The 25,423-nt window shown below is 42.8% G+C and overlaps 1 protein-coding gene across 2 annotated transcripts in view; it reads left to right on the forward strand.

Annotated features, from left to right (window-relative positions):
* Positions 1–25,423, forward strand: part of KNDC1 (kinase non-catalytic C-lobe domain containing 1) — a 140,999-nt gene that overhangs the window by 1,155 nt on the left and 114,421 nt on the right. For both annotated transcript variants that reach the window (XR_002104864.1, XM_019556060.1), the window contains exons 2-3: positions 14,980–15,178; positions 19,991–20,049. Coding sequence is in view for 1 of the 2 variants with exons in the window: in XM_019556060.1 (XP_019411605.1) it covers positions 14,980–15,178; positions 19,991–20,049 (258 nt within the window). In the remaining variant the exon portion in view is untranslated. The remainder of the gene's footprint in view (positions 1–14,979; positions 15,179–19,990; positions 20,050–25,423) is intronic.

Below are 25,423 nucleotides of genomic sequence, written 5' to 3' on the forward strand. Positions count from 1 at the left end.
CTGGCCATCGATATTTACGAACGGGTCCTGGTACAAAGAAGTTTGAGAACCGCTGCCTTGGATAATGTCATTTGGACATCTCTTTGGTTTGGTATTTGTTTTGCTGCTTCAAAAAAATGCTAGTCTATTAAAAAAAATTTTTCCGTTTATTTTCTGGTCCTGTGCAAGGGTCTCTTGAGTGTATATTGGCAACATCTTATAGAAGCAAGGCATTGGCTGCTGTGGTTCCCCTGCTTTATCTATGGCAGGTGAAAGTATAAGACGGGGCAGGCAATTATTTTGGGCAGAGGGCCACTTACTGAGTTTCAGCAAGCCATCAAGGGCCTCATGACAGGCATACCAGGGCAGATTAATTTTAATTTTCTAAATTTTTTAGGGGCCCCGCAGGCCGGATAGAATGGCCTGGGCCGCATCTGGGCCCTGGGCTGCATTTTGCCTGCCCCTGGTATAGGGTTTATATTGTGTCAGGGTTGGTGGTAGTTTTGTGTAGAGTTTAGATTATGGTTTGTATAGGATGGTTTGGATAAAGATGATCCTGGTCCAGGGAGGGGGTTGGACTAGATGATCTCTGGAGGTCCCTTGCAACCCAACTTCTCTGTGATGCTAAAATCTTCCTGATGCAGGAGAATAGCTCAGCTGGTAAATGTGAGAAAATGAGAGGAGACCACGAAGTTCAGCAAACTCCTGAAGTCTCCAAAAAAAAAAAAAAAAAAGTTGCCACTCACTGTATTTTACCTGTTTGGTTCAAAGATTTTTTAAAATGTATTTATTTATTCTTTAATCTGAATGGGTTATGCCAATCTGAGTTCTAACCAGTGATTAGTACATTGAGGGGAAATATGTTCAGTTTTTCATCCTGCTTGCACCTGTATGTTCATGGGAGAGACCCTGCTACACATGCGAATTTAAGTTTGATAGCAACCAACTATAAAGTTAGTACATTTTTTAGGTCCAACTTTATAGCTGGTTAGAGCCATTTATCATTTGATAAGTACTTTGTACACATAGCTGGTCTCGTGATTAACTGTGGTTAACCTTTTAATTGTGCAATACCTGTAACATGCAAAGGGGGCCAAAGACCCCTCCCCTATCTGTCACTAAGTTTGAATTTAGGTATTTAAAACCTTTTTTCTTCTTTGGTGCCTAATACTACAAATGTTCTCAAGTACGTAGGAATCTACTGGAAAAAATGTAAAGCTCTGCCTGTCCCAAGTGCCTCAATCTTGACAGTGCTGAATAGGCAGTCTTAGTTCATGCTTAGTCCCTGTTGGGGTCTGAAAACTGGATACTCCCAATCTGGCAGATGTTCTCAGTGTAGTTCAGTTGGAAAGAACACTTACCTCAAACACTAGGGAATTTTTACATGTTTTTCCAGTGCAGCGATGGGCACTTTTAATTAGTGAGCTGTGCTAATTAAAAATGCCCGCGTGTCGTGTATCAGTGGCTCAGCGTGGAAATGCAGTATGGTACTAATACACATGACACGTGAGGCTTTCAGTGCATGTCAATTTATTCAAGATTAATCCAGTCAGTTTTATCAAGTTTAAGAGAGTCTGCTCCAATGTGCTGGATTTCCAGCACGTTGGATCAGACTTCCTGCTTGTGTGGCCCTTACAGCCTAATTCTGTCTGAAGGGTTTAGACGGAAGGGTGTTCTGGGACAAGTCTTCATCAGTCCTTCCTGTTGAAGCCACCTTGTATTGAATAATTTTAAATATACTTTGGGTGTAACTAAGCTTTTAAATATACTTTGTGCTAACTAAGCCTAGTAGTTAAGGCACTTGCTTGGGAAAAGGGGAGACCTGGATTCAAGTTCTTCCTTCGGTGAATATTTATTTACGTAAGCATTTAGTAGAGAGTTGTGAGCCATGAATCCCAAATGGAAATCCCAAATGTAACCCAGAGGTTTTTTTTAAAAACGAAAACCTCTTCATCTTTAAAAGGATATCCAGCTGGAAGCTCTGAACTTATTTTACAAGCTCTAAATAAGCTTCCTTGATACAACACCTCTTTTATATCAACTAGAACCAGCCATGAAGACTCTGAAGAGAAATAAGGGCCATAAAAAGACTTTGGCAGTCCAGCACTAAGTGTGCTTGTACACGTGCTGGGAGGCTGCTCCGACGTGCTGGAATTCCAGTGCATCAGAGCAACTCTGTTAATCGAGTCTGGTGGAGTGTGCTAATTAGTGTGCTCCAGTCAGCCTCTGCATCTTGTGTATCCATGTTCCTGGGCTTCAAAATGGTGGCAGGGACACTTTTTAACTAAAGCTTGTTCGATAAGATTTAAATAAAATGCCCCTGCCACCATTTTGAAGCATGGGGCAATGATACAGGGAACACTTCAGGCACTTTAATTAGAATGGCTTTTAATGCCGCTCTAATTTAGGCCCCCCCTCCTCCTCACCTCCGGAGCACATGTAAAAATGGCTTACGTGTCTAAGGGTGGAGAAACATGACATGTTTCAAGTAAAACTAGTTTACTTTGCAGCGCAGTAAAACTGGAATGGACACATGGTACAGGGCTTTTTGAAGTTATTCCATGCAAAATGTTTTGTAACTTTACCATGTGGAACATGTGTGTCTGCTCTGCTAATTGATTTCATCCCTGGATGGCTGCTTGCTCTGTGAAAAAAGTTTTCCTTTCATCTCTTACTTGGGTGTGGTAATACTGACTACTGCTGGCAGTTAGCTTGAAAGAGCTAGTCATTTCTCCTTTCCTTACTCTGGAGTAAAATTAAGGTAACTGACAGTAGTAATTGTGTTGTGTGTCTGCATCCTCCCTTTTTAGGTGTTTAGCCCCAAATATGGGTTCCACAAGGCTCAGCATGCTGAGTGGGGAGCTGCCTGAGTTAGACCATAGGATATTTGGAAGGCAGGAGTATGTTTGGATGGCCACTCTTTTTTGGGGGCTTGAAAAAATATTTTAGGGATCATAATAAGGTTATTTTAAAAAAAGTATAAAATTCACCAGATTTATTAGATGTCTATTGATAAATTTTTTATTTTCCCTCTCATCTACCCACCTCTTCTTCCCTCAGTTATATAAGCTGGGTGAATGTTTCCTGAACAAGTTATGGGAGAACTTCAGGAATAACAATACAATCGGTATTATCCCACCAATTCCACTTGTTTCCTGGCTAATATATAATACTCACAATTCCTTTCAAAATTCATTATAAAGCTTGCAATGTGGGGAAGAGAAGTTTGTGTTTTCAATCTAACAAATATTCCAGTTTTTCAATATACTTCAGAGATTTTGACAGCGTTACCAATTGTGTGTGTGTACACACCTATTATTATTTCTGAAAATGTAATAATGAGCATGCTAAAAGCCTTAGGCTGCTGGTTGAACATTTCAAGGTGTTTATATATTTTGCTATTAACTAGCAAGTTACTTTCTCTGTCAGTTGCAGAATGTTGTTGTCATTTCTTTGCTTTTCTGGGATGCAAACAAATCAAATATTTCTTTTTTCTTTGGGTTTAATCCCCAAATCTACATGTTCTGCTTTATTGTAACAGCTGCCCACTGCCCCCGCCCCCAGTCAAAAGAAGATGGCAAACAGCAGAATCCCTGTTGCTTGCTACTGAAATAATGAGCAAAGCAAGTGTAGCTTAGCAGAGATGAGCAGTACAGCTTAAGGGCTACAGGGTCTAGCCTGCAGACTGCTAGACTGCTGATTACACTAAGCAGCAGCACCTGGACCCTGTTTCCAACTAGCCAGGTCGAGTGAATGGAAAGGGGCATAAACATAAGCATAGGACTTGGTGGTGGAAGGGATCTGACCTAGATCTCCATAGGTTAAGGAGCTCTGCAGGGATGAGCAGGGTATGAGGATACAGGTTGTATGTTTTCTTGCTGCTTTGGGCTTGTGTTAACTGAAGGTTTGGGTGGAGACCCTGGGGGTGCCTAGGAGACCCTCAGTGCTTTGAGCCCTGCAAGAGTCAAGGACCCAGTGGGCTGAGGTAGTAGGGGAATAGCTGCAGTTGTCAGGGACCTAATGTAATGAGATAGTGAGGGAGCAGCATTTCAGGGACCCAGGTCACCCCTGCAATGGTCAAGAGCTCTATGTGCCTAGTGACCTGACACTAAGCCCAGTCCAGATGGTTCAGTGAAGGAATTAGAGTAAGACCCACGAGTTATGGGCATGGTTATGGGGGAAGCTGGAGAATATAAAGTGGTGCCCTAGCAAGAGTGTGCTACAGTGGGTGCCAGTGATACATGCCATGTTTTGGGGCTAGTTTATGGGTGAATGGTGCCTCCTGGGACTGGGGAAGCACAGTTTGTGGGCAGCAGTGGCAGTGGTGGGCTGGTGAGCAGTGACTGCCCACAGAAGCCGGTGGCGGTGTTGGCAGCAGCCAATCTCGGTGTGGGGAGCATGTGCCTCCCCTACCAGTTCCCTATGGGCTAGTCCTCAGAGAAGGCCTAAAGGGGTAGGTGCCCCAAAAAGCAGCCTTCCCTGGGGCAGGTAAGGGTAAAAGCCTTGGAAGAGTAGGTACCCTTTCCTTAAGGAGATGATCCTCCAAGCCCAAAAAGAGGTAATCCCAACATGGATTAAAGGGGCAAGAGGGTGCAAAAGTCCCCATGGCTCACCAAAAGCATCTGGGAACATCTCCCAGCTAAAAAGGAGGCATATACCCAGTGGAAGGGAGGGGCCATCACCAGGGAGTACTATACCTCTGTTGCTCGGGGCTGTAGGGGGGCGGTCAGGAAGGCCAAGGCAGAGATGGAACTAGGACTAGCTACCCGGATCAAGGACAACAAGAAGTCCTTTTTTAAATGCATAGGGGTTAAAAAGAAGGTACCGGGTAATGTGGAGCCTCTGCAGGACACACTAGGAAATCTGGTGATCGCACTAGACAGCAAAGCTAACCTATTTAACAATTTCTTTGCCTCCATTTTTCTAAGCAGGGACCGGGTCATTCCCCTCTCCCTCCCCTGCCCCCCCACTGGGACCTGCGTAGGCCCCAGGGGAAGTTCACACAGGCCCAGGGTCAGAGAGGACCTAGTCAGGGAACTTCTGGAGGGACTGGACATATTTAAATCAGCAGGTCCTGATGATCTCCACCCCAGAGTGCTGAGGGAATTAGCAGAGGTCATTGCAGGATCCCTGGCACGGCTTTACGAGCACTCGTGATGCTCTGGCATTGTGGCAGAGGACTGAAAAAGGGCCAATGTGGCTCTCATTTTCAAAAAAGGGAGGAAGGAGGACCCAGGAAACTATAGTTCAGTTAGTCTTAGTTCAGTCCTGGGAAAGCTTTTTGAGAGAATTATTTTGGCACATGTCTATGAGGAGCCAGCAGGGGAGATTATGCTTAGTGGCAACCAACATGGGTTCATTAGAGGCAGGTCCTGTCAGACCAACTTGGTGGCCTTCTACGACCAAATCACAAAAGCCTTGGATGCAGGTGTTGCAGTGGACGTAGTCTTTCTGGACTTTAGGAAGGCCTTTGACACTGTCTCTCACCCCATTCTCATTTAAAAAAAAGGAGACTGAGGTGTCGACACCTACGCAGTCAAATGGGTCGCCAACTGGCTGGAGGGCTGCACCCAGAGAGTGGTGGTGGACAAGTCATTTTCGACCTGGAGGGATGTGGGCAGTGGGGTTCTGCAGGGCTTGGTCCTTGGGCCCACACTGTTCAACATCATCTGTAACTTGAATGAGGGGATAAAAAGCACCCTGTTCAAATTTGCAGATGACACTAAGATGTGGGGAGAAGTGGGCACGCTAGAAGGGAGGAATAGCTTGCAATCGGACCTAGACAGGTTACAGGGGTGGGCGGATGAGAACAGGATGGGTTTCAACCCTGACAAGTGCAAGGTACTGCACCTGGGGAGGAAGAACCAGCAGCATACCTACAGGTTGGGGAACTCCCTTCTTGTTAGTACAGAGGGAGAAAAGGATCTTGGAGTCGTTATTGATGCCAAGATGAATATAGGCTGACAGTGTGGAGACGTGGTCAGGAAGGCCAACTGCACCTTGTCATGCATCCACAGATGCATCTTGAGCAGGTCCAAGGAGGTGATCCTCCCCCTCTATGTGACACTGGTCAGGCCGCAGCTGGAGTACTGCATCCAGTTCTGGGCGCCACACTTCAGGAGGCATGTGGATGACATGGAGAAGATCCAGAGGAGGGCCACCCACATGATCATGGTGTCAGCAGGGCAGGCCCTACAAGGAGAGGATACGGGACCTGAACCTGTTCAGCATCCACAAGAGAAGGCTGAGGGGGGGGATCTAGTGACTGTTTACAAACTAGTTAGAGGGGACCAGCAGGCATTGGGGGAGTCCCTGTTTCCCTGAGCACTCCCAGGAGTGACTAGAAATAATGGTCACAAGCTGGCAGAGGGTAAATTCAGATTAGACATCAGGAGGTGCTACTTCACTGTCAGGGCGGCTAGGATCTGGAACCAACTTCCAAGAGAAGTGGTGCTGGCTCCTACCCTGAGGTCTTTAAAAGGAGGCTGGATGAACACCTTGCCAGGGTCATTTGACCCCAGTACTCATTCCTGCCATGGCAAGGGGTCAGACTTGGATGATCTGCTTAGGTCCCTTCCGACCCTACCAACTATGAAACTATGGTACTGTTGTCCTGTGGGACCAGGCCAACTCTCAGGGTCTCAAAATTGCACATGAGAGCGTGTGACACAATTGTACATATACACAAAAAAAATCAGGCGCATACACCCACCCCAGGCACATATACACATACTACCAACGCAGGCACATGCACATCCAAGATTGCCAGTCTAAGCACACGCACACTATACACACTGAAAATTAGACAAAATCAGCTGTCAATATGCACAGACCCCAGTACACATACACAGATCACCAATTCACATATGATGATCTATATCATACACTACACACCTACACATATGCACAGGTGAGTTCCTAACTTGGGTGATGTGTATGTGTGTGCTTAGGGTACTTGGGATACCTAGGATGCTTGGTAACTATGGGAGGGGAAGTAAAAGGTCAAAGATTTCCAGAAGGAGGGGAAGAAGGGACATGGATGGGGGTTAAGATGAGAGAGGGGAAAATAAAAGCATGAAAGTTGCTGGGACCAGGATTAGATCCGGCATACTGCAAGGGAGCTGGAGTTACTTGAGGTTAATGTGCCCTGGGGTTACTTGGGGTCACCTGGTGCCAGGGTTGAAACAAGGAAAAAAGGTCTGCTGGCAAGGAGGAGACAGCCAGGAAACTGAGGGGCAGAAAGCTGGGAGATGACCGGGAAATCAAGGAGGGAGGGTTGAGAGGTCAGTAAGACAAAAACCCAACTTGGGGTTTCAAAATAACAGGTTTTTTAAACAGACAACACACTACACAGCCCCACAAAGTTATTGGTTCCCCTACAGACACACATGTACGTAAAAAGGCTTGGTGGAGAGATTGAAGTCAAGGTGTGTAGGGACAGAGTCCAGGTCCTTTGCTTGGGGAAGGAAGGTGGGTGATAGCTACCTATCCTGGGCTGTGAGTTGATCCTTGATGACCAGTCGGGGTCTTCTCCAGCAAGGTGTTGTCCAGAGGGGGGTCGCTAGCAGGGCCTCTGGGTGGATAGGTGTTGTGGTGTAGTGCTGGTCCAGATGAAGATGGTGTCCCAAGGAGGTCACCCCTCTACTACCCCTCTTATAAGAGTTGGCTACCTGTGTCTTCTATGGGAGGGACATGTCCAGGCAAGGACAGTCCTAGTGTACTGAACATATGCACTCCAGGCAAGGACATGCAGTTCCAGGTGTCTGTGTTGCAATAGTGGGTTGGCTGATCTTTGTAGGGTCTTTGTCTTTCAAATGCTGGGTCTCTGGTTCCTGGGTGAGTCAATGGAAGGCAATAGTTTGGATGTTGAGCTGATGGTCCAGTTGTTGAGTTGATTATTCAGTAGAAGCCTGCTACCATTGTATCTCAGGTACCCTCATTCATCCCCATTCATTCAGGAACCAATTTACATAGGAGGGGTAGGTGTGAGTCACAGTTGCAATGTATTGTATAGGGAAGGGGACACAAGATGGAGGCTTGACATACGAAATGGAAACTTGACATCACTTGATATTACTTTGCAGACGCAGGCCTAAACCATACAATATTAATTTGAAACAATAAAAATCAATGCAAAATGATAGGAATACAATATAGTACAATATAAAACAGTAAAATCAATACAAACATAACAGAACATTATTTACAATATAAAAAAGGGCTTATTATAATAATAGCATACAAGAACTTAGCTTACCTAGTACTACTTGTAGTCACTTATAAGGGATAGAGAGGGCAGAGAGAAAGTCAGAAATGGTTGGGGAAGGGAATGCATTTTAAAATGAAATTAAAGAAAAAAAAAACTGGGGGTTTTGCTACAGTACAGGCAAAAATTAGGACCTCAAGTGGTAGGTGCTTCAAAGGGCAGCCTGTTAAGGAGGGAAGGATGAGTGCATGGAGAAAGAGAGGAGTCCTGCTCAGGTTAAGTCAGGCATGAGGACAAGCAGCAAAATGAACAGAATGGAGAAAGGCGCCAAAGGCCAAACTCTGGTCTTCTGAAAGATGCCTCCTAAGTATATTAATTTGGCATAGCTGATGAAAGGGTGAGGCCATACTGGAGAAGTTGGACTAAAACAGGGGTGAGCAAAATACGGCCCATGGGCCGAATACAGCCTGCCAGGCCAGTCTATCCAGCCCTTGGGGCCCCTAAAAAATCTAGAAAATGTATATTTATCTGCTCCTGGCTGCCTGTCAAAGATGACAGAAGCCAAGGGCAGTAGGACCCAGGGGAAGCTGGTAGAACTCACCAGCAAATGCTATATTGGAGAAACTCATCTTCGTATTAACAATATTTAGAGCCCCCTTCCATCCCCAGCCCCCTTCCATCGCTGCCCCTCCAGCCGCTCTACCAGAAGTCTCTGCCTGTCGCAGCTTTCACTGCTTCCCTGCATGCTGCTGGCTGCTCCAGCACCATGTGGCCCCCAGCTGTATCACCGGGCCACAGAAGCACGGGGCTGAGCAGGCACCCCAGGACAGCATGTTTGTGTGTTCATGGGGTGAGTCCCACATGCACACCCCAACATACACAAGTACCCACACCCCTTCACACCCCAGCCACCCTCCCCCCACACCAATTCCCCCACAACCCTCCCATATCTACCCATACACATATCCACACACACATGCTTCCTCAATCCACACCCACCCCACACATGCCCATGCACCCACAGCCCCCCACAAATCTATTCACACCCACCCATGCCGCCCAACCACCTCCCACAATATACAAGCATAAGACTTCATTTTAAGCTGCTGTGCAATCACCTCTATGTACACTACACAAACGCATGTAAATCAGTACAAAAATATTTTTTGAAATGAAATGAATGTTGTAGACTTTTGATTTTTAGAATATAACTTGGTATTTTTTTGGTTCTGAGATGGCAAAACCCCTTGCTGAAAGGAGTATTTCTGGGGGCAAGGGGAGGCACTTGTGGTGGCAAAGGTCAGGGGTTAGGAGGCAGGACTTCTGGTCACAAGATGGCGGTCAGGGGCAGGGCACCTGTCAAGGGGCAGAGCTACCATACCTTGACAGGATGTCAAAACTCAGTAAGCTGCCCTCCACCTGAAATAATTGCTCACCCCTGGAATAGAAGAACAGGAGTAGCATGGCCACGTGGAGTACCACAAGTAGGTATTACAGCTGATACCCTGACAAAAAGTTATAAGCCCCTGTGTTAGTGTTGCCACATCAGAAGCATAGCAAACCTTCAGAACAAGCAATAATGTCGGTTTTGGGAGGACCACCAGATGCCGCCTATAACTTCTGTATCTCTCCTGTAATATTTGGTATTGTTTCTTACTCCAGGATGTCCGCTCTCTCGCTCTGATAGCAGAAGAACTATATTGTGTATATCTGTGTTTTCTTATATGTGGTACTGCAAGGTTGTGGTTGTCACTTGCAGAAGAAAGAACACTTGTTTGTTTGTTTTGTGTTTTCTTTTTTGACTTCCTGGAGAAGTGTGTTTACATAGTGGTAAAGACGCTGCATTTTAGGCAGCTTATCTGCTTCTACATTTTCTCCCAAGTGTTGCACTTTTCAGGAGATCTTGGCATTTGAGCACTCTTTTACTCTTTCAGATTTCCCCCCCACACACCTTCTGCCCTTGCTTTCTGACTTCTAGCTTTATCATTGGTGGTTCCTTCCAGTAGTTGTGTCACTTCCTAGCCATATATTGATAAGAATCCCTATACAATTTGTACTATAAATGTCCAGGTGCTTAGTGGTTATGACTGAAGAAGGTGTAGGAAGTCATTTGAGATACAGGAGCTTGCATAGCCTGCCAATGTAGAGAACCTTTGTATTTTGTGTAGAGAGTCTCTGGTTTGGAATGACAGGCAGTGGAGGCTGCCCAGAGGTTTCTCTTTAACAGGATGGATACTAGCAATCAGAAGTGAGTAAGTAGAAGAACTCTTTGTCTCAGATTCTTCACTTGATGCATTAATCTAATGGCGTTAAGGAAGAGGGAACAGTTCTAAATTGGTGTTACTAATACTGATAATAATGATAATGTTTAGAGGAAAAGGTGATTTCAGTACTTAATGCCACCAGTAGGATCATGCTATCTCTTTCTGGACCCTGTTAGGTGACCTCCACCTTGCAGAATGTGACCCATGGTAGAGAAGCACAAGTTTTGTCTTTCATATTCAGCTAAACATGAATCCAGTTTATTTCCAAGATGGAAACTCATCAGAAGTAGTTCTTCTTCTTCTGATTGAACCCAGTTATTCATTTTTGTTGACAGGAAAACATAGTCTGTGTTTGTAATTCAGATGATCTCCCAGACTGCTTTCAGGACATCAAGGATGCATATTAGTGCAATTATAGTTAGGAATATTCAGGAGGAGTGTCTTGCCACTCTGATAACCAGCATTGAAGTAATCAAAAGACTGAGAATAACTGAGAGAAAACTCTAGTATAAATACTTTTGGAAATTATTTTATTTATTTCTACATGGGTCATGACAGCCATCCATTGCAGGCTTGTTAAAGTTCTATTTGAATAGATTCTTTCTTTTCTTGTTATGATCCATTTGTCCATTGTCCCGTTTGTCTAGGAATATACTATTAATCAAATGCTCTGACTGTGAGTTCCCTTTTTCTCAGTCTGTCTCCATCTTCATACTTAATGTTGTCTTTCACAGCTCCCTGCCATAGTGTTTGACAGCAGGAAGTTATACCTAAAGATGGTCCTAGACCTTGTAAATTATATGGCCAAGAAAGGATGTTCAGGTTTTGTAGCATGCACATTTTCATTTTCAAAACAAACAAAAAATTCTAACCTTAACCATTAAGATGAACTTCCAAATTTGAATGGTAAGATAAGAAAAACAGTGAGTCTACAGATGGCCCTAATGTTTGATCTCTTCCTTCACATAGTTCATCTTGATGAGCTGTTACTTGAAAGCTTAGTAAAACTTGAACTTGGAGCCAGAGGTTTCAAGCTGGGGGCTTTTGACCAGGGTGCTTTGAAAACTCTAGCTAGATTCCTCTTAGTTCTTTCTCTGCTCCTCAGTCATACTACCAAATCTGGGATTTTCTCCCCTGCATTAGATTGGCAGAATTTGAAAGTTTTTGCCTTCCTCTGTAGGTCATGGTCATTTTCCTAAGACATTTTGTGTCTATATTAACCAACCACTCCTCTGTCATTTTAGTGGCAGAGCATTGGCAGTGCCCTTGTCTCCATTGCTTTTACCTCTAGCCTAGTGTAAGACATTCTTGGGGTTTATAGTTTTTTGCCTTCTTGTGTGTGAGGGTTTGAAAGGACAGCTTGGAACTTTTGGGGTTATCTGCAGATTCAGCTACTTAAGAGATTAAGTAGCCTCTTCCAATCCTGTATTTGATTTTACTATAATCCTTTCAGCAACTTGAAACACTTTAGAAATATGTATCTAGCTATAAATTGTTAGCTAATTTTTCTCTTAATGATTGCATTAAAGGAGCACATAGGTTTTTGGAGATTGTTTTGCAATTGCTGCCATATGACTTTCTTGATTAAAGTATGATGATGTATCCAACTTGAACTTTCACACAAGATGGTGGGTCAATGTGGGGGCAGAGGGAAATGCTTGTTTTGACAAAAGGGCTTTTAATTTCACTGTGGATGAGTGTGTGTCACTGGACAAGACAAAAAAGGAATGACAAATATCTTGAGTCTTTGCTTTTCAGGCTGCGAGAAGGAGCAGCTAAGAAAATTGCAGTGGACAGCAATGAAGGAGAGGGCTAATGCTAATTTGCAGTAACTTGAAAGATCATTTCTACTCTAAACTCCTTTTCAGGGTTCATTATGTCTTTTAAACTTTATTCATTTTAAAATAATGTCAAAATAACTAAATTTGTCACTTCATTTCCAGGTTTCATTAAATGAAGCATTTTTCTCAATTGGCCATAATTTTGATTCAATTGTTTAAATGACGGTATAAGGAATAAGGTTTTTGCCTTGAAAAGTTAACGCTCAGAATCAGCACTCTCTTACTTGACTTTTCAGCTGCCTGAGATGTTTGAGCATGTTTGTCTTGAAATCTTGTCTTACCCACCATGAGCCCATCTCTCCTGGTCCTTGTTTTAGTTCTAATTGTTCCTTCAGTGCCTTTTGGAGGATCTCTGTCACCTCCCACCACTTCCTGTTAATTATCTATATGTGCTGATATGGCTACCAGGCATAGAACATCTAATGGTAATGTTTTCAGCTAATCAGCTTCTTAAAGCATCCAGTGTTGGAAGGAGATTCCTGGATATTATAGTTTACACAGATAAGGGTCACCTGTGTAAATTAGACTGCATAAAGCACTAACAACATCTAAGGGTATGTCTCCCTCGTGCGTGCAATCTAATTAGCTTTGCTGTGAAACCAGGCTTAGCCTAGCTCACTGTAACGCCAGTGTGATGGTATTATTTACTAGTCCAGAGCTAGCCTTGGTGCATCTACACATTAGACCTGGTAGATCTGGTACGTGAGTTAGCCCGTCCATAGCCAGCCCAAAACTACGTTGTACAGTGTAGACATACCTGAATGTCTCAAACAACAGAGCTTTCTCTGTTCTTGGAATTCCTCCTTGGGGCTTAATGAAAAGCAGCCTGCCACTTCTGTGGTAATGGGGTCCAAAGAAGAAGATTTCTTTAAATTACATTATAAATTTACATTTATAAATAAATAGTAAATAACTACTGTAATAGGTTCCTATAAAGGGGGAAGGCCTGAGACAAGTTGCAAGTAACAAGGAAGCTGTTGAACTCAAATTTTGACTTTAAAAAGGATAGAGAAATTCTTCCCCTTGAGCATATATTGCACGTTCTGAGGCTCATAAAGAAGCCTCCAAAGTTGAAACACTAACTAACCATCCCAACATGCCTTTTGAGAAGGCAAGTATTCTTCCCATGTGGAAGATGGGAGTTAAGAATTGATGTGCCTAACTTTATGGCCAGGGACAGACATTACACACAAACTGGTTTGAGTGATCAGAAAGTGGTTTAAACCTGTAAGAGAACAGATGTTCAGTGTACATAAACCAGTTCCAAAATGACTGAAACCGGTTTGAGAGAAACCTGGTTGAACATAGTGTCAGACTTAACTGATTTGGCACAAACCAGTTTATGCATTATCTGTTCCAGACCTTTTGCTGGTTTGAGTTAAATCAGAGATCCCCAGCATCCTTGCAAGCTCTCTGAGCTGGGCAGGGCTCTCCGGTCCAGCTCACCCAAGCTGGCCCTGCCCCTCAGCTCCCCAGCCCGAGCAAGGGCAGGCAGGGGTGGAGGTCTGGCCAGAGAGGGGTTTAATTCCGCCTTCCCTGTGCCACCAGCAGGGACCGGAGCCAGGTCTGCCTAGCACTCCCCACCCTGCTCCTTGCTCCTGGCCCAGAATAGGCCTCTGGCTGTCCCCTCTGCTGGAGGCTGGAGGGAGACAGAATAACCCCATCACTGGCCAGGAGGGGCTTGCCTCTCCCAGTGTGAGCCCCTTCCCAGTGGGGGCTGCACTGTAGAGCTCTGTGGGGGCTTGCAGGGCTCTGGCCCGCTCAGGACCCTGGCACTGCCACGCACAGCCGACTACAGCTTTGTTGGCTCCGCAGTGCGGCCCCTCACTGGGAAGGGGCTCTCATTCCCCGCAGTATGTCAGGGACTGCTGCTCCCTAATAAGGGCCCTGCTGACTTCCACTGCAGCGGCAGGGAGGAAGCATGGCAGGACAGGGATGGGGTTATTCCATCTCCCTCCAGCCTTCGTTGGAGGGGACAGCCGGGACCTGTTCTGGACAGGGAGCGAGGGAGGAGTGCCAGACAGACCTGGCTCTGGTCTCTGCTGGTGGCACAGGGGAGGGGGAAATTAAACTTCTCTCTAGTCAGTTCGGCCTGGCCTGGCCGTGCCACCCCCGCAGCTTCCCTGCAGCCAAGGGCCACTCTGGTGCTCCCTGGCAGCTGGGCTGAGCAACTGCAGGTATGTGCCCACATTTCCTCAGTGCAAAGAGCACGTTTGTCCAGTTACACACCAGTTCAGCCCGGGCAGGTTAGGCTAACCTGCAAAGGTTGAATCAGTTCAGGCTCCAACTTCTTGAATGTCTGTCCCTAGCCCATGTGTTAGAGCCAGAAAACTAACTTTCATTTTCTTTAACCCTCATTTCCTTTGACTTAAGTCACTGTGCCTTTACTATTAAGACTGTCTTTTTTTTTCTAAATATGGTTGAGGAGTGTCTCAGTTTAATAGATCACAAATGTGTTTTCTGATGTTTACATATTGTGAGGTAGTCATGCAGGTTTGCTGTGTTTTAAGAGACTTGCTATACTAAAAGGGATTTAGGCTCCATACTTGAGGACATGGGATATTGATCTTTGTCTTAGATGGTTTGAGGACTTCCTAGAAACATGTTAGATTATATATTACATATGACACAATTGGCTACAAGTAATGTCATGAAATACAAAATAATTTATCAATTCATGTCTTGGCAGGAGAATGTGTCCCTTGCTGATATTTTGTCACTGAGGGATAGCTGTCTTACTGAGCAAGATATCTGGGCAATTTGCCTGGAGTGTAGCCATTCTCTGAAGAGTGTCGCCCATTCTGCAATCTTCCAGACACTCTGCATTACTCCTGACACTTTGGCTTTTAACACCAATGGCAATGTATGCTTCATGGAACAACTCAGTGGTAAGTATTTATGCTTCTAGGCAATTTGTTAAAAAGTATGGTAACTCATGCTGAGAAGATTAATAAAATGTTATACTGTATTCATCAAACTTTACACAGATTTTAATTGGATTGAAAAGCATATTTTTTTTAATGAATAGATGCATGCCACGCCATGTGAAACTACACAAGGCTAGGTTTTAGAATGGTAAAAATGGACCTACATCAGTGCTAATGCTGAACAGTTTTCCAATTCAATTTAATAAGTGCTTGTGTCCATGACTGTATAGTAATCAAAACATAGAAAGAATGTATTCTGGTGTTTTTCCCATGTGAATTCATTACCCATGAATTTTAAACATTGTCAGTCATAGATGTATGCAGCCACATGTTTGAGAAAACACAGGCAGAGTATAATCCTTTGCCATTTGTCTAAGCCTTAAAGTAAGTGTACAAAATGAAAAAGAAAGTTGGCATTTATTATCCTTTTTTGCAGCTGGTCATAGATTTGGCAGTAAAATACATGTGACCTGGTAAAGTTTGTATGTGACAGGGACTGAGTGATGTCAGTCAGCCTTGACTGTTAAAGTTACCATTTTTCATGAAATTGCTTCTTCTCTAGTCATGAGTGACATGTAGAATATGTGGCTTAAGCTAGTGGTCTCCAAATTTTTTTGATTGCGCACCCCATCAGTAAAAAATTTTTGAGCACGTACCCCCAATATATATTTATATAAATATGAATATAAAAAGAAGTTCTAATATTTTCTTCCCGCATCCCAATGGATTGTCTTGTGCACCCCTTGGGGTGCACGCACCCCACTTTGGAGGCCACTGGCTTAAGTGACTACAGTTCAAAAGTGAATGTTAAGTGTTCCAAACAGCAGCATATAGCAGAATCTTCTAGTATCACAGGATATGGGAGGGTGTGGGGGGGATGCCTGGTGTAACAAAAGGACTTTTGATTTCATTGTGGATGAGAGACTGTCACTGGGCAAGACAGAAAAGGAGTGGCAAATATCTCTAGTCTTTGCTTTTCAGGCTGCAAGAAGGGGCAGCTAAGAAAACTGCAAGTGGAGAGCAGTGAAAGAGAGGTCTAATGCCAGTCTTTAGTAACTTGAAAGATCATTTCTATTCCAAACCCCATCTCTTTAGGTTTTATTATGTCTCTTAACCTTAATTCATGTTAAAATAATACCAGGATAACTAAACTTGTCACTTAATTTCCAGATTTTATTGAGTGAAGTCTTTTTCTGAATTGGCCTAATTTTGATTTAAATTGTTTAAATGGCAGCTAGAGGGATTAGATTTTTAGATTGTTGAATATTAGTGGTACCACAATTTAAATGAATAAAACATGAGCTTTGAGCAGGCAGTTGGACTAAGTTACCTCCTGAGGTCCCTTCCAACCCTAATTTTAATTTTCTATGACTCCATGATTTAATAAAACAAAAGATATATATATATATTTGTTGTTTCTATGTATATCTAAATTTGATTAATCTTAAAACATACTAATGAGATTTAGTTATTTAAATCTGTTTCACTTCCAGATTCTTACAGCCAGAGGCTGCCTGTGCCACTTGTGGCCAACCTGAAGCACATGCTCCACAAGTGACACCAACAGCCCCTATGGCATGCTGGAAGGGGACAGGCAACAAAACAGCAGATAGGTCAGGAAACAAAGAAGAGTAGAATTAGGAGCAGAAAGCAGAGGAAGCAAATCAGAACAACTCCTGGGGATGGTGGGGGGCTAATTTGCAGCACAGAACCAAAAGTTGACTCCCATTGCATTAGCATGATGCTACAGTATTTGGCTTACCTGTGCAGGAGAAATCTCTTTTTTCTTCCTTTAAAAGGATTATTTAATTTTATTTTTTTTAAATATTTATTTCTAGGGGTCTTTGTGTGTATTTTAAGATTTTGTAAGAATTTTTTTAAGTCTAATTTGCTTCAACAATGTTTCTTTAAAAGATACTACTTTCCTTGTTGAAAGAAATAAGGTTGATAGATGAAACGTTTTGTAGTGCCAAAGATTTGAGATCTTGGCTTTATTTTGGAGCCAAAAAAAGAAAGAGTTCACAAGAGACAGAAATCTAAACTAATGGCTGAAAAGTATTTAAGCTATAAATTTGAACACATGAAGGTACCTCTTTAAGTACTGAGGTTTTTTTTAGTGAAGAAGAAAAGGATATACAATAATGGTGGCACCATGCCGCTCCACCTTCCCCCTGGACTCTGAGCTGGGACACTTGACCAACTGTCTGGGATCAGCCAACAAAATTTGGAACTGTCTTGGCTAAACCAGGATGTATAGTTACCCTATTTATAAATGACTTGCAAGTAATTCACATAGTTGTAGGATGTCTTTCCTTTCTAATGGTGTGACAGTATGGGTTCCAACTAACAGGACAAAGAAGGCAAAACTGAGTAGCAGCACATGCAAAAATACGATAGTTGTCCGTTAAAGAGCTTTTTGATCTAATACAAATAATAATGCAGCAGATTTTCCAAATATAAAGTATTACCCAACTGTAACCTTTAACTCTTCTAAATGGGTTCAGAAGGAGAAAGAGAAGCAAAGAGAGAACCCATGGTCTGCAGGGCAGGACGCTACAATAGAATAACATTACTTTCTCCACATCGTAGGAAGGGAATTGTTGCTTACTGGACAGCAGATATAGGACAGTGGTTCTTGCAGAAAGCTACTGTATTTCAGAAGCCAATTAAAAGTATTCTGTGACCAAAGGTAGCATCTGTCTCTGTAGTCAGAACCAGCTAGCAGTGAAACATTTGTAAATGTATATTATATATTTGTATTATATTGGTAGCTTTAGTATTCAGCGTCCAGTTTTCAGTTCTCTCTACCTAAGACAAGATGAGTTTACTATCTGCTTTCACAACAGTGTCTTTGTGGCTTTGTTACTAAAATGCAAGATTCAGGTAGGCTGCTGAATTTCTAAGCTATATATAGATAGCCTAACACCTGTAGTCAAGAATGCTTTTATTTTTGTTGAGAGAAGAGCTTAGTTATTTTTCTTGAATGCAAAATGTATGTCCATTTATCTATGCTGTTGTTACTTCCACAATTTTTAGTCTGCTCAGAGAGATACTTGGAGATGATCCAAAAGCTTATCGTAACTCGCACCTTTTCAGATGTTTCCAACACAGTTGATAGGATGTCAGCAGTCCATGATTCCCACTGACATCACAGTGAAAACGCTAAGTATCAGGTTTTGAGAGGCAAGGATTTCCTAGTTGGTCTAATAAAAGTTATCACTGTATGTAGCTGGGATAGAGCTAGACAAGCTTTTGAATCCAAGATATTCTTTGTCAAGTTGATACATTTGATACATTCCAAAGCGGTGGTTGAATTCCTTCCCAACTTGATCCTGTACTTGGATCAAGCTATTGCTAAGATTTAAATAACTGGGGACAGAATTTTCAGTCAAGTTCTTGAACCCTGATAGTCTCTTTTCTGACCCTGTTGGCTGCAACTAAAATATAGCACGCACCCATCTATTAACAAATGCATTTGCCTGCAATGATAGGTTGGAGAAATTGGAAATCTTTTTAAGGTGAGGATTTACTATTTTTAATTTGGCTCTGAATTGCATTTTTCAATTGACGTTGGGTCATGTGTTAAACATTGACATGTAGAATCAACTCTATAAAATACACTTAATATGCATTTTATCTTGTTTAAAATAAATTATACTGGCTTGGGAGCCAAAAACCCTCATGGAAACTGGGGCAACCTGACCATAGGTCATATTCTAGTTTGGGGTTTAAACCGTGTATTGAAAGAACTCTGTGAACTAGAATTTTGAGATCATCCCAAAACTTCATCTTGTAGATTTGCACCTCCACAACCAATTTGGCGTTAGGATGTCGGCTGACACTTTGAGCAGTGCAAATAAGCCGAAGTCAACGTGCGTGAGGGCTTAAGATGAGTAGTGGCTGATCAACTGTAGGTCTGAATGTGTCCTCTGAAAGGCACGTAGTAAAAAAAAACAAACCCCACAACCATAGCAAATCTGCAGGTACTGTTGTCGGAAAGAACTCTGAAAAAAAATCTGCATTAATGAGACACTTGAGGCCAAAGGGGGGCACAAGAAAATACCAGCTCCAATGCCCAGCAAGGTTGTTCTAGAAGGGTGTCCCTAGTGAGTGTAAGGACTTGACATAGAATTTTTCTTCCCTTTTAGACATTTTACACAGGTTGATTGACCTGAGTGCAACTTTATAAATAATCAGAAAAACAAGTTAGAAACAAAAGAGCTTTCCCTCTGCTATTAGCAAGAGGGGTAGCTCTGTTGTTCCCTCAGCACTCCTCCCCTGTTGTTCCTCCCTCCAATTCAAATGTTAATCACTAATGAAAAAAGTAGTTGGTTCCAACAATGGGTAAAAGAAACCAGTCCAGGTTTCTGTTGATGAACATTATCTGCTTTCTGTTGCGTTGGCAGACCAAGCAGAATGACAAAACTGTAGGCAAAATGACACTCAAACAAGTTCTTGATCTCCCAAGTTGAACTTTGGTGAATGAGCCTGAAGTGATGGTGAAGTCAGCTGTCTTTGCCTCCTGAGGAGACAGCCTTCCTCTCTTAGGGGTTTTACCCATGATGGTGGTGGTGGAATGATATATTCCTTATGGTGCTTGAACCATCACCTCTGTACATCGTTGTCGTAGTGGTGCAGAGGAGTGCAGATAAACAGGCTTGTCAATTTTATACAGACTTCATTCTGCAACATAAGATTACTACGAAGTACAACAGAAGTATAACTGTTGATTTGTTAATCTGATACATTTCTCCCTCTTGTTTTTTTTTTAAGATGATCCAGAAGGTGCTTTTGTACCACCTGAATTTGATATCACTGGTAACACCTTTGAGGCAAGTAATAAACTTCAAATGAAGCTTAAATCTTAATTTTGGTATCTACAGTACTGAACGCTAGTTTTTCTTGATCCTTGATATTCATGTTTATTTTTGTTATTTAGGAATTGATGAGATCTCTGTTATTTTGGAGACATAGGCTGTACATACATTGAATGTAAATTTCAAAGGAACACAAAGTTTTTGCATGTAAACCATTCTTCACTAGCTGTTAAAATACAAAAATCTCCTTTGGCTAAATATTGTAGTGGTCTGCCTTAAACCACAGCTGGTCTGTGTTACATTTTATATCCTTCATTGGCTAAACTTGTTTGTTCAGGGATTACGATTAAATATAAAATTTGTTTGCAATCCTCATCAATAAGATAATTCATAGTGGGATAATCAACAATTTTATCTTTGGCTTAATGAAGAAACAGATGGATTTCTATTGCACCACAATCCTTAGATGCTTTACGTTGTTAAATTAGGATTAGATTGTTTACACTAATTCATTAACCTCCCCAATCAGCCATCCCATTGCTAAAGCACATTTTCCCCCAACTGATTTCTATAGAAGAAACTCCTAGATACACTATTTATTGTAACTTTTTTTAATTTATGGTTTGTATTTTTTAGATTATAACTAAAATGGTTAAATTAGAAACTTATTCTGTTGACAGCCGGGGAGTAAGGGAATCTCTGTTTCTGCATAATCTAATACAAATTGCTTTATTAATTTTGACAGTTATCTTCTGTATAATCAGTCCTATAATTAAATCTCATGTGCAGCACTTTTTTAGTGTTTCTTAGTGAACCCTGGCAATGGAATGCGACAAAAAAAAGAAGATGGAAAAATACAAATATTGTAGATGATGGCAGAGTACTGTTATGGATCAGTAAAAGCAAAGTCCAAAATCCTGTAATTTCATTCTAGCTTTTTGAGGTCTTCACCATTTTTTCCCTCTTAGGCAGAAACATATTTTCTCCTTCAGTCCAAACTCCTTCAGTTATTCCTTTAGTAACAGTGGTCTTGGCTTCCACCTGTAAGCTTCTGGTTGGCTAGTGTTCTGAAAGCTTAAAGGTTTGGAATTAACTGGCTTAATTTTAGAACATGTTGCTTTTTTTTCTGTAACATCCATATCCGCTCCCTGACCATTCATATTGCTTGCTACCTTCTAAATGTTGATATCTCCTTCTTAAAAAGGTAGGAGAGGTAGAGGGAGTTCATGAAAAAATCAGACTCCATATGATTGTATCCTCTCTTCTGGGCAATTTCTGCAAGGCCTTGGCTTGAGGGAATATGTGATTTTATACTAGGTCCAGCAACCTTTTACAAGTCCTGGGCTGGGGCAATCCATATCCAATCTGGGTGGGTTTGGCAGCATATCAACATCAGGGACTGCTGGTGGGAAGGGTTTCCTTGTTTTCCTACTAGAGTCATGCACCTGGGAGCTGTGGCCATGCCTTGCTGCTCTACTTGGCCCCCCTGCTCTCTGGCTGCAGTTTAAGTCCAGCTTCAGGCTGGAGGTGAGCTGTGCCAGGGTGTTGGAAGCTGCTTCCACACTGCTGCCACTTGTCCCTGCCCTCCCCCTCTGCCCTCCTGAACTACCCAGCCTAGCCCGGGTGCAGTTCCCCTCCAGTTGAAAGCTAAGCTCACACTACAACTAAGGGGCAGAGGAAGGAGGAGGAGGAAAGGGAAAAGTGACAGTGATGCAGAAACAGCTGCTGGGTCCCTGGCTCCCATGTAGTTCCTTACTGCTCAGCCTCAACATGGGTATGGGCACAGGCAAAGCCCTGTGGCTTCTTGGGCCATATATGGTCAACCCCAGCTCTCTACAATGGTAATGAGTTTCCCTATTTGTTTGGGGGTTTTGTTCCTTCTGTGGTATGAGAATGTGTGCAGGTACTTGTTCCTTGGACATGGCCTTTTTGTTTGCTTTTTAGTGCAATGGCATATGTACGATTTCTTATTAACATACATGTTCAAGGCACTCCACTGACAGTAGCAACAAAAGATAACGTTTTTCCATGTCCCGTTTCATTATAAAATGAGCCTTTAATATTGTAACTCCTAACTATTTTGATGCTAATCCACCCTGTCAACTACTTTCTGTCAAAGGACAATTGGAATCTTTGGCTGGTCTATATGTAATGTATATCTGTCATCACTTACAGTTAGTGTGACAATTTGCAGTTTCTAATATATGGGTCAAAATTAATTTAAAATCATTACTGGATTTAGGAGGAAAAAAGGCTCTTTACAAATCCTTCAAATACAGGCTACCATTCTTTCAATAAGCAGTAGGCTGCTTCCTTCTTTGTGAATTGCTGGCCCTGAACTTTAATGGAATTGTGAGTCCAGTCTAATTAGCAGCTAAACTTAGCTGGCACTCACCAGTGTCCCAGAGTAACAGACACAGGCAACACATTGGAATGCATTGCTATTCCAGTGTCTGAAAAGGCGCCTTTATAGACTTAGGTTTTGAGTGAGCATTTTGGATAGTAAGAGAAAGTTTGGTTTACTGGATCAAGCATAGGACTGAGTAATGGGTATTCTGAGTTCATGTGTATTCTTGGGAAAGTCGGTAAATATTTTTTTTTCCCAACTGTAAAATGGCAATGTTTAATTGGCAGTGCTAATTTCAGAGCAATTAAAAAATTTCAAAGAGTAAAATTCAACACTAAAGAGTTAAGTTTAAGGTACTACTGAGATGCCATTGGCAGAGTTGTTATAGATCACCAGATATTAAGGTGAAGGTGGCTATGGAAAGAACTTCCAGTACTGTCAGTGAAAAAGTCATCACTTAGAAAGGCTGAGTGTGTTTTCAAAATTTCTTTTAACCAACCTGATGACCTAGTGCTAGCACAATGTAGGGTCATAATCAAACAGCTGGGGAGTGATGTGCAGTCAGCATGCCTGCCTACTTTTAGAAGGGAGGGATCTCAAGTCTGGGGTGCGAGTGAGAAGCTTCAGTGGCTGCCCCATTTCCCTCCTAAACTGGTCCAATACTTGGATGCAGTTGCCTGATTAGGCACTGCTCCGGTCCTTTTTTACTAGTGTAGGATTGTGGCAGTGCAAGGAAAAGGAAGAATGCTGATTGGATTATTTATTTTCCTACAGGACAGCATTTAATGTAGTAAACATGAGGAGGAATCTAGAAGGACTTTATTTTTAATTGGACACTTTTAAGGTTTTAGATCTACTTCCATATAGAGTGTTGTTAATAGCACAGCATAGAGGGAAGTAGCAGCAAAAAGAGAAAGAAGAAGTTATCAAAGACCTATTTATTATTGTTGTTGTTATTATTTCAAAGGCAGACACCTATGAGAAGTTGTCATCAGTCTAAGCCTGAATGTTTCTTAAGCTGATGCTGTTCATGAAACTGAGCGTGTTGACTTCTGGTCTGTAACTGCTGTATTTCTATCAGAGTGCTCCGTAGATGCTGCCTTAGGCCACCCCTTGAAATTTGTTTTGGAAAACGGTCTCTGTTTTGTTTGGTTTTTTTTTTTTACCTACCACTGTGTCTTATGCTAAAATCAGTTAGCAATGACTATGTGGATCCAAAGCCCTAACCCCAAATTGTCTAATAAATATTTTATAGGGATCCTGCTCTGGTTCCAGTAGAGGGTGGCATGGAGTATTTTTAGAAAATAAAGTATTAGAGGCTGAGAAGCAGATTCATTTTAAGGCACTTGTGAATTAACAGGTGTTGAGCTTTTTCAGTATTCACCTCTTGGATATCTAAAAACTGTCATCCTTACTCAATACAGTAACAAACAATTTAGATTCAATATTAACTGATTGATGAAAAGGATTCTCTTTCAAAAAATAGCAAAAGCTTTACTAATTTTCTTTCTTTTCTTTTTTTTTCTCAGTGGTTCCTTAGCTGCCCATACTCCTTTTTCTGGCCTTGTATTAAAATGTGCTAAATTGGTGAATTTTGACTAGTAAGAAAGATGCAATAGAATGTTACTGAGTTCTTTAATAGACTAATTTTAAGCACTAACAGTACAATAGGAGTTTGCTTCGGGTTATGTGTGGGTCATCTGAATCCAGCTTCAAATGGCTATTTGTCCACATCACAAAACTGCCATTCAGTCTGGTACAGTGATTCATTGATGTATGGCCTCACATTTCTAACATTTGATCTTGCATATAGATGCAAAGGTTACAGAAGTATGCCATGTGTGAACATAGTTTATAAGGTTTTAATAGCACAGCTCTTCAGTTTCACATGTTGTAATGAATGGGTTTAATAGAGGTGCATCAGTATATCAGATTGGCACTGACTTAAAGGAAAATTAATGTTATCAGCTATTGGCTTTTTTTTGGCTGGTGTAGCTGATAATGTTAACTGATAAATATAATATGCCTTCTGGTGGGGGCCCCCAGACACTGCATGCATGTGCGCAGCTGCATGCATACATGTGGCCAGGAGTGCAGCCAGCTATCATGGAGAGCAATGCCATGCAGGTAAGTCTGCGGTGGGGAAGGGGCATGGGGGAGGGAAGAGACATGGGGGGGGCAGATTGAGGCCCCCATGGTGAGGGGAAGGAGTGGGGCTGGGGGCGCTGCCCAGTCAGAGCAGTGAATGGGGCCAGGGCGGGCATTTGGATTGAGCTGTGGGTGTTTCACCCAAGGGACCAAGGGGAGGGGCTGCTGCACCCCCCCCAAGGGGAGGCATGGTGGGGCATGTGCCCCTCCAAATTTGTATGCAGGGTAGTCACGGGCTTCTTGCTGCAGGTTTGGGTCTCTCTGCCCTACTGTCTTTTCCTTGGGAGCCTGCACTGGCCATGTACCCCTTGCCTGCCTGGCAGCAGTGAGGGTGGCAAGTTGTCTCCTGCTGCCATGCAGGCAGAGGATGTGCAGTCAGCATGGGGTCCCTGGGGCAAAGGCAGCAGGGCAGAGAGCCCTGAGCATGCAGCAAGCATTCCACATCTGCCTTTGCCCCTCTTGGCTCCAGTTAAACGTTATCCCCACACTTAAAAATGGTGGTAGTGGTGCTTGAACTAAAGCTCATTCGCCAAGCTTTAGTTCAAGTGACTGTTGCCATTTTTAAGTGCCAGGATGCTGATCCCCTGGATGAGCCTCCCATGGCTCTGTCCTGCCCCAGCCCCAAGTCCCATTCCCTGCCTGAGCTGGGTAGTGCCCCCAGCATCTGCTTCACTCCTTCCTTCACAGTGTGGCCTTGAGCTGCCCCCCATACTCCTTCCCTCCTATACACCCCTTGTTCTCCACACTGCCCTGCTGCATTTCTGTAAATTGGGTATCAGATCAGTATCAGCTGATATGCCCGGTAAATATTCGGGTATCAGTATAAGCCAAGAAAATTTTTAGTGGTCCATCACTAGGATTTAATGTAAATTTGTGAACTTTTCAGGGCTCACC

This window comes from Crocodylus porosus, unplaced genomic scaffold (genome assembly GCF_001723895.1).
Source record: "Crocodylus porosus isolate Cpor-Errol unplaced genomic scaffold, CroPor_comp1, whole genome shotgun sequence".
NCBI classification, from domain to species: Eukaryota; Metazoa; Chordata; order Crocodylia; family Crocodylidae; genus Crocodylus; species Crocodylus porosus.